The sequence below is a fragment of the Kryptolebias marmoratus genome, linkage group LG6 (assembly GCF_001649575.2).
Source record: "Kryptolebias marmoratus isolate JLee-2015 linkage group LG6, ASM164957v2, whole genome shotgun sequence".
Classification (NCBI taxonomy): Eukaryota; Metazoa; Chordata; class Actinopteri; order Cyprinodontiformes; family Rivulidae; genus Kryptolebias; species Kryptolebias marmoratus.
Window position 1 is genome coordinate 20,024,805 of NC_051435.1, and position 14,085 is coordinate 20,038,889.

General features: G+C 40.7%; 1 protein-coding gene across 6 annotated transcripts in view; it reads right to left on the reverse strand.

The window, feature by feature from the left end:
* Positions 1-13,455, reverse strand: part of pikfyve (phosphoinositide kinase, FYVE finger containing) — a 31,272-nt gene extending 17,817 nt beyond the window's left edge. Inside the window, exons 1-15 of one of the 6 annotated variants that reach the window (XM_017421188.3) lie at positions 13,318-13,455; positions 11,097-11,296; positions 10,491-10,658; positions 10,158-10,267; positions 8,585-8,756; positions 8,078-8,285; positions 6,486-6,512; positions 5,320-5,409; positions 2,981-3,137; positions 2,194-2,351; positions 1,427-1,538; positions 861-1,002; positions 607-771; positions 319-381; positions 106-235 (exon numbers count right to left, since the gene is read on the reverse strand). In XM_017421188.3, coding sequence (XP_017276677.1) covers positions 106-235; positions 319-381; positions 607-771; positions 861-1,002; positions 1,427-1,538; positions 2,194-2,351; positions 2,981-3,137; positions 5,320-5,409; positions 6,486-6,512; positions 8,078-8,285; positions 8,585-8,756; positions 10,158-10,267; positions 10,491-10,658; positions 11,097-11,280 — 1,886 coding nt within the window. In that variant the 5' untranslated portion in view covers positions 11,281-11,296; positions 13,318-13,455. Of the gene's footprint in view, positions 1-105; positions 236-318; positions 382-606; positions 772-860; positions 1,003-1,426; positions 1,539-2,193; positions 2,352-2,980; positions 3,138-5,319; positions 5,410-6,485; positions 6,513-8,077; positions 8,286-8,584; positions 8,757-10,157; positions 10,268-10,490; positions 10,659-11,096; positions 11,297-12,777; positions 12,859-13,317 lie in introns of those variants that run through there. The other 5 variants (XM_017421184.3, XM_017421183.3, XM_017421187.3 and 2 more) reach the window with 5 other exon arrangements.
* Between the last annotated feature and the right edge of the window lie 630 nt (positions 13,456-14,085).

Here is a 14,085-nt window from a genome sequence, read left to right on the forward strand (position 1 = left end):
CGTTCGTTTCCTATCAATACGTGACAGATAGTGAGAAGTGAAGCACGTGAGGGTTAGGGTTAGGGTAATAATAGAGTGTTCGTAGTGAAATTATCCTGGACTCACAGCAGCCTCTCCATGGCCTTCTTTTCCCCGTTCTCCTCTCTGAGCTGCTCCAGAGAGCTGTGGTGCCATCCCAGCGGCGTGAACAGCATCTCTTTAGCCTTCTCCTCCACTCGGCGGTTAAACAAAGACTCTGAGGAAGGAAGAGCAGGGTTTGTTGCAGCTATTCATGCAGGTCATTGTGAGTAAATCAATAAGGAGGAACTCAGTTCATACCTTTGATGAACGCGTCACTGATGACAATGTTCTGTCCTCCGTCCTCCGACACAAGAAAATCTGCTGAAAGAGTTCATTGTTTATTAGAAAGACTGCTCGTAGTAAAAATAAGTGGTTAATTATCATAAACTTTTAGGGATTCCTTTAAAAACTTGAACCCTGTTTCTACTACAAACTCCTGGAAAGCGTACAAGACTCCTCAGTCACTCAGCCTGTGTAGAATGTAGAAGTATTCAACGCACAAATTTACATAGTAATTCCTTTAAGACGACAGGTGGTCATACGTACCTTTGTGATCTGTGGCAGGTGGTACATGTGGGTATTTGGCCTGCTTCCTGATGTGAAAGTTCACATTGTTCTGCTCCATGTTGAGGTTGATGGAGGCAGCAGAGTCGCTGTCCATCGCAGACTGGAAGCTGCTGACTGATGTCCTTTTACTGGGGCTGGCAGAGTCTGAACAAAGACAAAGTTTCACTCAAGGAAACCAGCGCAGACATTGCTGAAGACAACATTTTTGTGAAAGCTGGATACAAAACGCATACTGGGCATAGTGTAGTCCTCTGCAAGCTGCTCTGTATCGCTGTCATCAAATTTAATGTCCTTGAACCAAGACGGCTCAGAGTGTCCCTCAATGGAGTTGATGCTGTCGCTGTCTGGAGACGGCGTCTCTGAGAATTCTGTGCTCTAAAGAGAAGACAGAGAGGCATCACCTTCTGCACATCACTTCACTGAAGCTTGTTGATAAAACAATCAATCAATCAAATTTTATTTGTATAGCACATTTCAGCAGCAAGGCATTTCAAGGTGCTTTACATAATTAAAAAACAAAATAAAAACAGCATGTGACAATGAATAAACGGTAAGAAAGAGACAAACATCAAAAACCCGCACTCTAACCCTAATTTAGCCATAAGCAACTCTAAACAGGTGGGTTTTAAGTTGAGATTTAAAGGCACCCAGTGTTTCAGCTGTTTTACAGTTTTCTGGAAGTTTGTTCCAAATTTGTGGAACAATCCCTCTGTTAACCCCAAATTAATCAAAATCAACCTGCAACATGTCTCAATGTGCTGTGGATTCTCTGTTTGTGTTTGCAGCAGAGGGCTCTCACCTGAAGGGGGCGGTACAGAGCATACTCGTCCCTGAACAGCTGGTCATGGTGGGTGAGACAGTCGAGCCAGCGACCATCCACTAACGCCTGGCCGATTGCTATAGCCTGGGCCCTGCAGCAAAAAAAACAATGGTTGAAACACAAAAACACATTCTGTGCTGCAATCATTTATGTAGCGATCCCAGAGTGACTGTAACATCAGGAAGAAGGAGCACGAGATGCTGGAGAATACCAAGGGCTGAAAGAAGAAATAGAGAAGTTGTGAAGAGTCGAGGCCTCAGTGGTACCAGTGTTCATCAGAGCACTCGGCGCTGTGACCCCCAAACTGGAACAGACCCCAGGAACAACCTCAGAGATCTCTGTCCAAAAGAGCGCAGTCCTAGGAACAGCTAAGATACTGCCGCCAAAACACGAAAAAGTGACCATGTGCTCACTCGTGTCTGTCTGTCAGCCAAATAGCTCGTGAACTGGATGGGCTTTAAAGAAACTCTCATGAAGTAGTCATTAGATCTACAACTGATTAACTTTTGAAATAAATCTAATTCAAGATGGCTGCTACATTTACTACACATCAAGCAACACAGAAATGACTAGAACTCAGTCAGTTTTACAAATATTGAGCTAAAAGTTGATGTGGTAGTAGCTCAGAGTCATTCTCAACACATACTTTGGTGGTAACATCTCACACTATCGCTATGTTGTGTGTAAGAGCCTCAACTCTTACAGGAAGTAAACAAGTGTTTTTCCTTCGTCCAATCAGACGATACCTGTTGGAGATGGTACCGTTCCTCAGCAGCCAGTTAACAAGTTCCTTTCCCACAATGCAGTTTGGGTAGGTCCTCAGCCAGTATCTGTGGTCCTGGAACTCCATCCCTGTGTTGTTATGGCAGATTTTCTTCCACAAGTCCTTCAGGTGGGAGGAATCCTGAAAGATAGAGTACACAGTTTGGACCAAAGCATGACAAAATAAAATAAAATAAAAAAACATCAGAAAAACAGTAGCTGATCAGATCAGTGAAAGATCAGGTAGCGTATCACTTGGCTGTGACAGTTGGAGACTCAAACTTGTGTTAAAAAAGGTGAATTTTCCATTGCGGTCACACTGAGTGTTTGTGACAAGAGAGCCATGTGGCTAATGTGTGTGTGGTAAACTATTTCATTTTACCATGAAACCCATAAAGAAGTAACACTGCAAGCCTCAGGGGTATTTGTTAGGCTGAAAACAGTGGCACCAAATTCTGGGGATTCTCCTACAGAGTGATTGTGGAGAAACTTTTCAGTCTTGGCATATCACTGTAAATGTGGTTAGTTCAGATGTGTCCAATCCTGGTCCTAAAGGGGCCACAATCCTGCAGGTTTTAGTTGTTTCCCTTCCCTTCCCTTCAAGTTCTGCAGAAGCCCGTTAATCACTCAGTCATTCAAATCAGGTGTGTCAAAGCAGAGAAACACCTAAAACGTGCAGGACAGTGGCCCTCCAGGACCAGGGTTGAACACCACTGGCTTAGTTTAACAACAACAAAAATATATAAAATAAAGACTAAACACAGCAGATACCAGCAGGATCTTCCTCTCCTCCTCACTGTGGTCCAGCTTGGTGCTGCTCTTGGTCCCTGACATGGCTCGGTTGGTAGGCGGGCTGACTGAACTGTCGTAGGACGGAACCAAGGTGGTTCCGGAGCGATCCAGGGACAGGGTGGTCACACTGGCAGACCTGAGAGAGAAGGAGCCGGTAACACAACTGATCTCATTAAAATGGTTTTGATCAACTTAAAAAAAAATTTTTTTAAAGTTCTGACTACAGCAAAAGTCTCACAAAATCAGAAGTTGCTAAAAATACCCATCCCTTGCTGGGGTATTAGAGCACCAGTCATTTTTATGTAACAAGTAATCCACTGTGAGAGCAGCTAGAATGGGCCAGGATTTTAATGAAAAGCATTTTTTTTTTTGCTCTTAATAAAATCCTGACCAGGAAAAACCTACAAGCTTTTCTGTATCACAAAGATCCACTGATGTGCAAAACGACTAAAGCAAACATGTGACCATCACTGAATGAATCAGTGATTTACTCACACGTCACGAGACTCAATAAAAGTCTGACATTATTATTATTATTAACAGCCAACCATTATCAGTAAGCACTGGATAATTTCAGTGATCAGTAATGAAGTATCAATATGTTCTTTCAAAACAAAAGACCTATTTTCTGCAAGATGTCAATCTGTTGCAAATAACACTAATTTATATTACTTTCATGTGATGCAGGCCACTTTCATTTGTGTACAGAAGGTTTCCCATTTTAAAAACCATGAGACTGAATTGACTGCACAAAACTGTGTGAAGCAAAGATGAGAAGCAGTGCAGGAAAAACAGAGGATGTGTATGAAAAATTAGGAAATTAGGTGTATTTTTGTTTTCCTTTCTGCTCCTGGTAATTCAAACTTCCAAAGGACCATTAATAGACTGAAAAGTAGCTTCTGCTTGAATTACAAAATTCTCTCAGATATCTCAACTCCTCCTCTTGGCCAGAAGAATGAGATCTAGGATAAAAGCCGCTGAAACGAGCTTCCTCCGACAGGATGAGGAGCTCAGAGTACAGCCGCTCATCCTCCACACCAAAAAGGAGTCAGCTGAGGTGGTTCGGGCATCTAATTAGGATGGATCAAGGACACCTCCCTCTGCAGGTTTTCCAAGCATGTCCCACTAGGAGGAGACCTCAGGGCAGACCCAGAACTCTCTGGTTGGGATTATGTATCCTCCCTGGTTTGGGAACACCGTGGGATACCCAAGGGGAAGATGAAGAGAGATGTCTAGGTTTCCCTCCTCAATGACGGATAAGCAACAATCAATTAATGAAAGGACTAATACATATAAATAATTTTTTTATGAGGCATTGTTTGAACATGTGAAAGTCTGGGAGTAGTCTAGAAAAGTCTAGACAAGTTTAAGAAACACAAATCAAGAAATACACCCCCAAATTCTTGTAAATAAGCAAATACCATTTCAAAGCTAATATACAGAAAAATTAAGCAATACAGCAATTTGTAAAAACAAGTAGGAAAAAAAAAACAATTACCTAGAGTTTGCGCAAAAATATGACGACAAGGAGAAAATACATGAAAAATTTCTATTGCGTTTCATAGTCTATCTTCTTATTTATAGATTTCTTGTCACCCCCATCGTCCTGTTGTCTTTTTAGAACAGTGATGTTGCTCAGCTTCCTGTTTGACAAAGCCCCAGGTCAGGTGATGCTCCCTGGAAGGGGGCGTGGCCTGAGCAGGAAGTGACTGTCACTGTTCCAGACAATCCTTGGTTTATCTTTGCAATTCTTCCCTTCAGTTTACTGTTGAACTTTTCTGTCTCGTAGTTATCTGCTGCCTGTAATAAACACGGCACTGTTTTTTTAGGTGTCGTTCTGTGGACCCTGGATTACTTGTGGACGAGGACCAGACCAAAAAGACAAATGAATCCACACGGCAAGCACAGGAGGAGCATAGGACGGTGTCGAGCACATGGCTTCAATCATTCTCCTCTGGCACTTTTGTTGGTTTTAAAAAGATGATAAACTGTATACTGTACTTTATACATTTAGTTTGTTTCCCCAGAGACATGATTGATTCCAGCAGACACTAAACATCCTGTGTTATTTTAGTGAAATTACAAACATTTTTCCTTTTACACCTCTCACCCAGTGTTTTGAAGCTTCTGATTGTACATCATGTGCTTGCTGATTGTTAAATCTCACCAACTCAACAATAAAATGTTTTAGTTGGGTAATAATTTCTCAGATATAGACAGAAGCTAAGAAGATTTTTACAGCTTGTTTTTGCAGATGAACTCCAACAAACTACAATTCAGAAACAGTAGAAACCCTTCCGAAGCAGAAAGAGGCTCACCTCTTCCTCGCGGGTGACTTTCCCACATCTTCCTGCAGCGTGGTGAGTCTGGAGGCGAGGCCGCTGTTCTGAGGCTCCTGGTGGATCATGCTAACAACAGACACACACACACACACTCTGAGCTTATACTTCCTCTTTAAAGGGATAGCCTGGTCATGTTCTGTCAAATACGTATCAGTCAAAGTATTGAGGAAAAAAAAAAAAGACCCTCATCCAGGCTTGGCCCATGGCTACACCAGGAGTCTGCAACGTTTAAAACCAAAGCAGCCGTTTCTGCCTCCTTCTCCCACTAAATATTCACAACACATACTTGAAACTCTAAAAAAAGGAACACAATGAATGCAGTTAAATAAATACAACATATGAGAAAACCTGTTTTTTATATTTTTTGATAAACTGTCTGGTAGTTTAATATTAGGACAAAGGTCCTGTCTACATCTGTGGAAATTTAGCATCTCACTTTCAAATAAAAAAGTGGCCTTTTATATCCTGATAAATAATCAGAGCTGACTTAAAAATGAGGTTAAATGTTTGATTGTGACTCACTAAATGCCATGTAATAAGGGCAGACCCTTCATTTAATTCAGTTTTTATGACGTTTTTATCCAAAGAAAGCCTTTACTTCTAACTTAAGTCTAAGAAGCAGAGAAGGATCCCACTGTGGGCCAGTTAAATTAATAATTAAAAAGTAGCTAACAGGCTAACAAGCTATTAGCATAATCAGTTTTTCTGCTTGTAATAGAAGGATCATTTTGTCACTGAGGTTTTATTTACATAATTAAATCATGGTACTTTCATGGTAAAGACAGCATCAAACTAAACAAGTGCAGAAGTTTAATATTAGTTGATGCAGTGTTCTTTCTCACTGGTATGTTGTTTTTAGGAAAGACTTGTTTTATAAGAAAAACAACAGAGCGCGGATGAAGATTTTTGCCCTTTTTTCTCCATCCTCCGTGCTCTGTGACTGAAAACGTGCCAACTATTGGTAACCTTTCGACAGAACGTCACTTCAAAATTCACCAGACTATCCCTTTAAGTCACATTTAGCATCTTTAAATCAGAGCACACAGGAGAGCAGTTTCTCTTTTCACTGATGTAGAAAATATTAACCGAGGGACGTGTGCAAAAAAAAAAAACAAATGGAATAGAAATGAAACGAGACTCACTTCTTTCTCATCCCAATGGTAGTTTTTCTAGGCCAGTGAGAGAAAGAGAGGAAACAGATTGTTTTTGAGGAAAGCTGACAGACAAACAGGCAGAGATCATAAGAATTTAAAATGGCAGCATCTAGAGAGTGCATGCATTATGGTGGCAGCTACAAACCTTCATTTCTTCAGTGCAGAATGACTAAAATCTGAATTAAATCCAAATTTTGACTAAGAATTAACTTTTAAATATTCATGTGTACAGTGATGCAGTTTAATTATCTGTATTCTGATAAAAACGTATAAAATGGGGCTTGGCGTGTTTTCTCATTTTGATTTTTACATTACATTTTTTCTTAAATACACAGATACTGACCTAAAATGTAGTGTGGTAGAAGCTGGGACTGATGCCCATCACATATTCTGAGCGTTAACACACTGCACAGGATCTTTGTTTACAATTTTGACAATAACTGTTTGAGGTGAATTCTGTTGTCAAAATATCTCATGAATCACTAGACAGGCTTTAATGAAACTTTCAGGAAATAATCATACATCTACAACTGGCTGAATTTCGGAACTAACCCAATTCTTTTCCATGATATTTTGGTTTATTAGGATGTATTGAGCTAAAATTTGGTGTGGTTGTAGCTGAGAGTCATACTTTGAGGGATACACATTGTGTAAGACCTTTGTTTAAAACCTCAGTATTAACCGTTGGAGTCAAAATATCTCATGAGCCCCTGGACGGATTTTAATCAAACTTTCAGGGAGTCATCATTTGATCTGTAGTCAATCGATTCAAGATGGCCACCACAGCTGATCAAAATTAGCCAACACAAAAATGGCTAACTTAGTCAGTTTGACAGATAATGAGCTAAAACTGGGTGTGGTAGTAGCTAAGAGTCTATCACGACACCTACTATGAGAGTGACATCTTGGAGTATTTAATGTAATCGTGTTTACTGCTTTTTTTTCCCCCCCGAGGTTTGACCAAAGCTGCTACAGTATAAAATGATCTTAGTCTGAAACTCTGGCATGAAAGGTAGCAGGCGATATGCATTCCTTCAAGGATTTTGGGCTGGTAATTCTTTTTTAAAAGAAAATGCAGAGGGTAAGAAAGTCTGAGGAAACAAAAGTTGTTTATGCTCAGTTTTCTTTTTTCCCCCTCAACACTTCCGCAGACCTGCAAAACACTAAAATCCAATTCTATACTGTACACTTCTGTTTCTGACGGAGAACTAGTCTAATGGAGGTGCATGTGGTACACATAAGAAGATTAGGATGTCGAGCAGCAAGACAGAAGAAAAGGAGAATCCACCGAAGGCGAAGGATGGAAACCAAACAGGCAAAATAAAGTCTGTCAGAGAGCATAGTCAGCCACAAAGCTGAGATTTAAAGAGGTGAAGGGCCTAGTCAGGAGCCATGCAGGAAATCTTTCATGTGATCATTTTAGGGCTAAATTAAACCATGTTTTTTTGAGATATTCAGCGTCCTACATCAGGGCTAAAAAAATAAATAAATACAAATCTTACGCTTGAGTTTATCGAGATACTATAGTTAAGGTTCCACAGTTGTATTTGGCTCAATAAGTGTTTTCAGTGCGTGCTCACCTCTGCCACGTCAGGTCTTCCTCGAGGAAGATGTTCCTGCTAGCCTTTCGGCCTCCCACGGGTGTCCGAGGCTCACTGGGCTCCAACATGCACACGGAGCACGGAGAGTCTGACAAGGAGCTCAGGTCCTCACCGATGGAGCCCGATTCTGCCGAGTGGGTGTAGTTCAGCGCGAGTTTCCGGCAGTAAGTGCATGCCCGCAGATCTCCTGAATGTAGAAGACCAGGAATATTTTTTTTTTAAAGTTCAAATAAGCAGGCACACATCCCCCTCATAAACTACAAGTTGGAGTTTAACTTCTTCTTTTGCTAGCGGCTAAAGGGAAGATTTTAAAACAAATATATCCGAGTGCTACATTAAAATGTCATATTGCTCACACACCGAAGGTTGATCATATTAAACGATACTAAACAGAACTGGACTCCGTACAGAGCCCTGTGGAACACCGGTTCCAACTCTGCAATCATTCCATGAGACGCAACCATCAGTGCTAAGCACATCACTTACCCGTGTAGCCCATGAACTTCCCAGGGATCTCCTGGTTGCAGCAGCGGCTGCAGAAGATCTGGCCACACAGCCTGCAGTGGTGTCTGCGGCGGAAGGTGGTGAACTTCTCGTTGCAGTCGTAACACTCCTTACACTGGCTGTCTGGCATCCAGTATTGCTTCAGATCGCTGTCCTGAAGGGGAACAATGACGTCTGGTTTGAGCTTCAACACTTTACGGCTCCAAACACTTTACAGTAGGAACGATTTTGTTGTCTGTGATGGACTGAGAATACCCTGCCTCTCTGCCCGTTAACAGCTGAAGACAAGCAAGAGCTCCCCAACCCTGACCAGGATCAACAGGTTAGGAAAATGATGGATGAATTGTTGGGGGAAGATAATTCAAGTTGTCCCCATAAAAACTGTGACAGCAATATTATCTGTACCACCCGAGAAAGGACTCTAGTTCTCCGGGGATCAACTGTGTGCAGCCATATATTTACAACCGAGTGAACAGAGATCCCATAAACCGTTTTTAGATATTGTTGAAAGTTTTTTTTTTATGTTTAGCATTTAGATTTATATATTGGTATCATAAAAATGCAAATCAAAAATGTCAATTGATACCCAGCAAATGATAGATCTGGATCAAAAACACGTGCTTATAAATGGCAGGTTTTGGTGCAGCTAACCGATCATGTGCTATGAACAAAGACGTGTTTGTGTGGGGTCCAGACTCTTTATGTATGCAGATGGTGATCAACCTTATCTGCGAGTCAGAACTCACATTATTGTTACCCTGCTTATAGTTTCTATGGTACTTTTTTTTTTTTTAATCTGTAACTACTTTAACAAATTTTCAGATTTTTCTGCCATTTAGGCATCAAAACATTGAGCGTATTCAGGACATTATGACTATGACCTTTACTTTTTGTAACTTTATACTTTTTGAATATTTTCTGCATAAAAATACAGTGAGAGCTCTTAAAATCCTTGAAAAATGTAGTGCCTTTTAAAATCTACTTTAGCACACTTACTTCATTTTTAGCATTTAACAACTGTTTTGCTAGCTTTAGCTTTCGGTTTCTGTTTTGTTAACTTTAACTTTGGCCCAGAGTCTGTCAGGGTTTCCATAGGAGGCCTCAGACCAGGAAACCAGAGAATTAATCAAATCTACTTGTGTGCAGGTGAGCCAGCTGGTAAAACTTACAGAAACTTTTGAGTTTCTCTTTATTTTTCTGAATCACATTGAGGAAAATTCAGGAATTGTCTTCAACCTGGGTCCTGTTTTATTTATTTTTTTATTTATTTAGATGTAACAAAGAATGAATGGCCTAAAGTCTTTACAAGGGAAACTGCATTAAGTCTGAACACGACGACTGTCAATTGTTTAAAGGCTTCAAAGTAAAAAGTAACGACACAGGAGTTGTGTAGTTTGTTGTGTAGTAGTCTGTTTAAGTGTCTGACATCAATTTGAAAAAAGATTAAGTGAAGTTTCCTTTTGGGATTTCATAAAAGGCGATTGGTAAAGTCCCAGAATTTTCCCCAAGCCTCAAAAACATCCATTCAACACATGTTGATGAGCAAAGAAAATACCTGGCTCTTCCCCTCCATGATTTCCTTCAGCCTCTTCAGTGCAGTGCGAAGTTGCACAGCGGTCCGAGGGTCGTGGTTGCTCAGAGGTGGGTCTGATTTCCTGTTGCCATCTAAAGTCATACACAGAGTTGGAGATGTACGTCCAATGATTACTTTCTCAAATTTTCTTTAGGATTCATGAGATATTTTGCTAATAGGTAGACAAATAAACACACATGCATGCTCAGCCAGACACTGGATGAAACTTTATCACCCTTTCGTCTTTGACAGTGGGTGATAAAAAGCAGGAAAGTCATTGCGCATCAGTGCTTGAAATTTACTACTTTATCTTACCAGAGATAGAGGAGGTGCGTTTGAGGTGCTCAGGGTGCTGCTTCCGGTGTGTCCTCGAGCCGTGGATGGAGTGGGAAGGACTGGAGGACTGGCTCCGTCTCTCTGACTGACGATTAGAGTGTGGGGCATCCTTCTTCTCTGAAACCATGGACACAGGACGGCCCTCCTCTGCTCACAAAAACAAAGGAAAGTGGACTGAGAAGGAGAACGATGCGCGTCAGCCCTGGGCTAAAGAAGCTAAAAGCTGCAGCTGAACTTTATTCTTTTAATTATGAAATCTAAAGTAAATTATATGTGAAGCGGTTTTATTTTACAAAAGAACTGGATGTTTATTGATAAATGATGTAGGTTCTACAGGCAGATTGTTAGGGACTTTACCGAACATTGAAGATTCTGTCAAACTGGAACTGTTTGATTTTTTCATTGAAATGTGTCAATATTCATCAGATTTTCTATATTTTACCATTTAACTATTGCTATTTTGTTAATCCACCTTACAATAAGATATTTTAGGAGAAAAAATGTGGTCACATCATAAAGCATAAAATTTAGAAAAATAAAATAAAACAGATTTCCAGAAGCCATAGTAAAATGAAACAGCCTCACCTTTGCTGCTGAACCGAAACAGGCTGACAAACGAGCTGTAGGCGGAGCGGAGCGGCGGCTCATCCTCCTCCGGAGTCAGGGGTTTGAAGTGGGTCAGGTGGGAGGGGCTGGACGGCGAGATGGTAGGCGGTTCAGTGCTCCACTCCGTTGAGGATGAGGACGAGGACTTGTCATCAGCAGCCATGGCACTGCTAATCCGACTAAAGAGACAAAAATGTCGAAACAGCTTAGGGAAGAGTAGCACTGTGAGAGCTTGAAACACATCAGGCAGATCCCAGAACTGTGCCAGAAATGAAATCAGCAACACTGAATGTTTCATTTTCATGAACGTGATTATGAACTCGTCGTCCAGCTGTATGACCCAGTTTGGTCCAATCAAACAGTAAAATGACCAATCACTAATAAAACAGCTGGGTTTTTTTTGTGACTTTAACATTGCATAATGTTAAATGTCATGTTAAATAGTAATGACCAACCTCGTCCTCTACATTTTACTTCCCGTAGAAACTACACCTGGCTCAACATTTCTGTTTATCTGTGTCTCTTTCCTGCAGCCGAGCCACCTACAACCGATTAACACCACAGCTAATCAATCTTAGCCAATGCGTAAACAGCTATTGTGTTACAGTTGTGTGTGTTAGTAGCTGAGAGTCATCCCCATCACATACTCTGAGTGCTGACTGATCACATAAGAGTGTTGTTTATAACTTTGGCTATTTTTTATTTAATAGGGGAACATATAATATTGGTGCTGGATGTCACTGGTCCTGACACTAATTTAGTTTTCATGTAAATAAAAAAACATGGAAATGACAGTAAAACAACCTTTAACTGAGTCAGTAAAAAGCCAAACTCAGCAGAAAAACTCCCCACAACCTGTTCACTCTTGTTACTTTATGGTTACAGTAATTAGCTTATCACATCTTTATAAGAGATTCTAGCTTGAAAGCAGAAAGGAAACCAGCACGACTATTTATCTATTTAATTATTACCTGCCAACAATAATAAATAAAGGCTAAAGTATGCCTGTCTATTTGTTTACCAAAATAACTCCCGAACCACTGGATGTACATTTACAACCGATTAAAGTTTGAAGTCAACCCAATTCAAGGTGGCTGTCACAGCTAATCAACATTACACAAGACAAAAATCACTAACTCAGTCAATTTTACAGCTACTGAGACAAAATCTTATGTGGTAGTAGCCAAAAGTCATCCTCAACACATACTCTGAGCGGGACATTTTGCAAAACAATGTTATCTTCAAGGTTTGACCAAAACAACTACATCTCCATCATTTTTTTTCTGAACATAAGAAGATCATAAAAGCTGGCAGGCTATGTACATTCCTCCAACTAATACTAGGCCTTTCGTTCATTAATTAATTAATTAATTAATTAATTAATTAATTAAGTGAACTGGGAGCAGATTTAAGTTTTGCCAGATCTCTGGTGTCCCCATCCAGCTGCTGGGCTTAAATAAAACCATTTAATCCAGTTTGTTTCTCAGCAGGAGAACTTGACTCGTGACAGGAACAGGTGACTGCTTCAGGAGGAGTCGGCTCGCCGCCCCCTCACCACAACTCCAATCGAGATTTCTGCTTTTATTTTCCTTTTTTTTAATCGGAGACTCGCTGTGTTAAAACCGCAGGGGCTATTTCCGGTTTGACCCACTTCACTTACCCTCTGAAAAAAGCAACGGAGCTGGAGTTGGAAACGCACGCCATGTTCGTGATGGAGAGGAGTGAGAGAGGAAAGCAGAAGTAGCGGAATCACAACCCTCGGCTTATCATGTGATCATAACAGGCCGAGGGATGACTACAGTGAGAGCCAGAAAACACAGGTTCACTGTCCTCAGGATAAGACGCCCCACTCAGTTTCCTTGTTTCTCTGAAGCAACCAAGCAGCGACAGTAACCTCATTTAGCTTAAACCACTAGTTTGATTCAAGTCACGAAGCACTGACTAACAAACTAAATCATGTTCTGTGGATTTGTTGTAATTTAAATTTTGCAACAACAATTTATAACGCAGAAAGGCTTCTCGAAGCTAATGGTTTGCTAGCAGTAGTAGCTGCTACTGTTTTTAGCCGTGATAAGTAATGTTAGCTTCCTGTGCTAACGAGCCGGTGAACGTCTCTATGAAAGGTTTGACGCGGAAATGCGACCGAACTGTCATGGCCAATAAAAGGGGTTAAAACGATAAAAACAATAAATAAAAATACCTGCCCGCTGTAGGAGGTCTGCATCACGGGAGAGAGCGCACAGGCTGTAGAAACAGCTGCTGTCAAAGAGCTAGAAGAAGGCAACTTATTGAATAACAAGGAGTCAGGTCCAGCCCCGACTAATCAAACCCGTCCGTCAGAACATGAGAACAGGCAGCTCCAGCCGTACTCTGAAAAGTCGATTGAATCTGTGTTTTTGACCAAAGACTGTACAGTTTATAACACAGACATATATACGTATTTATGTCTATGGTTTATAGATAGACATCTGACGTAGACCCAGAAGTTGTGCTAACGCTGCAGTCGGACTCTGCCTCATTTTAGTCTGCCCACATTTTTAAAAACAGACAATTTTAAAAAGAAAAACACATATGATATTCTATTTATGCTCTTAAACTTATGAATAGAATATATTTAACGTATAAATTATGTAACTATTTCATGACATTTTTCTCTTTGGTGCCTGAGAAGACAAACTTTGGGGTTGAAAGCATTTTATACAATGACTTATGTGGATAGACATGACATCACGTGACTTTGGATGAGCTAAAAACGCCGCCATCTTAAGATAGTAATACAGCTCCGCTTTTGCGCTTATCTATACAGGAATGCCTTCTTTTTATGCTGCATTTTTCTGCACAAATCTTCACGGAAAATGTCCGGACGGCGTTACATTTATTCGGTAAGTGTTTTTCTTTTAATAACAAGGCTGCTTAACAAGGAGATTATTGCCTGAGTCTAACTTTACTGCAGAAGACGAGCATCAAT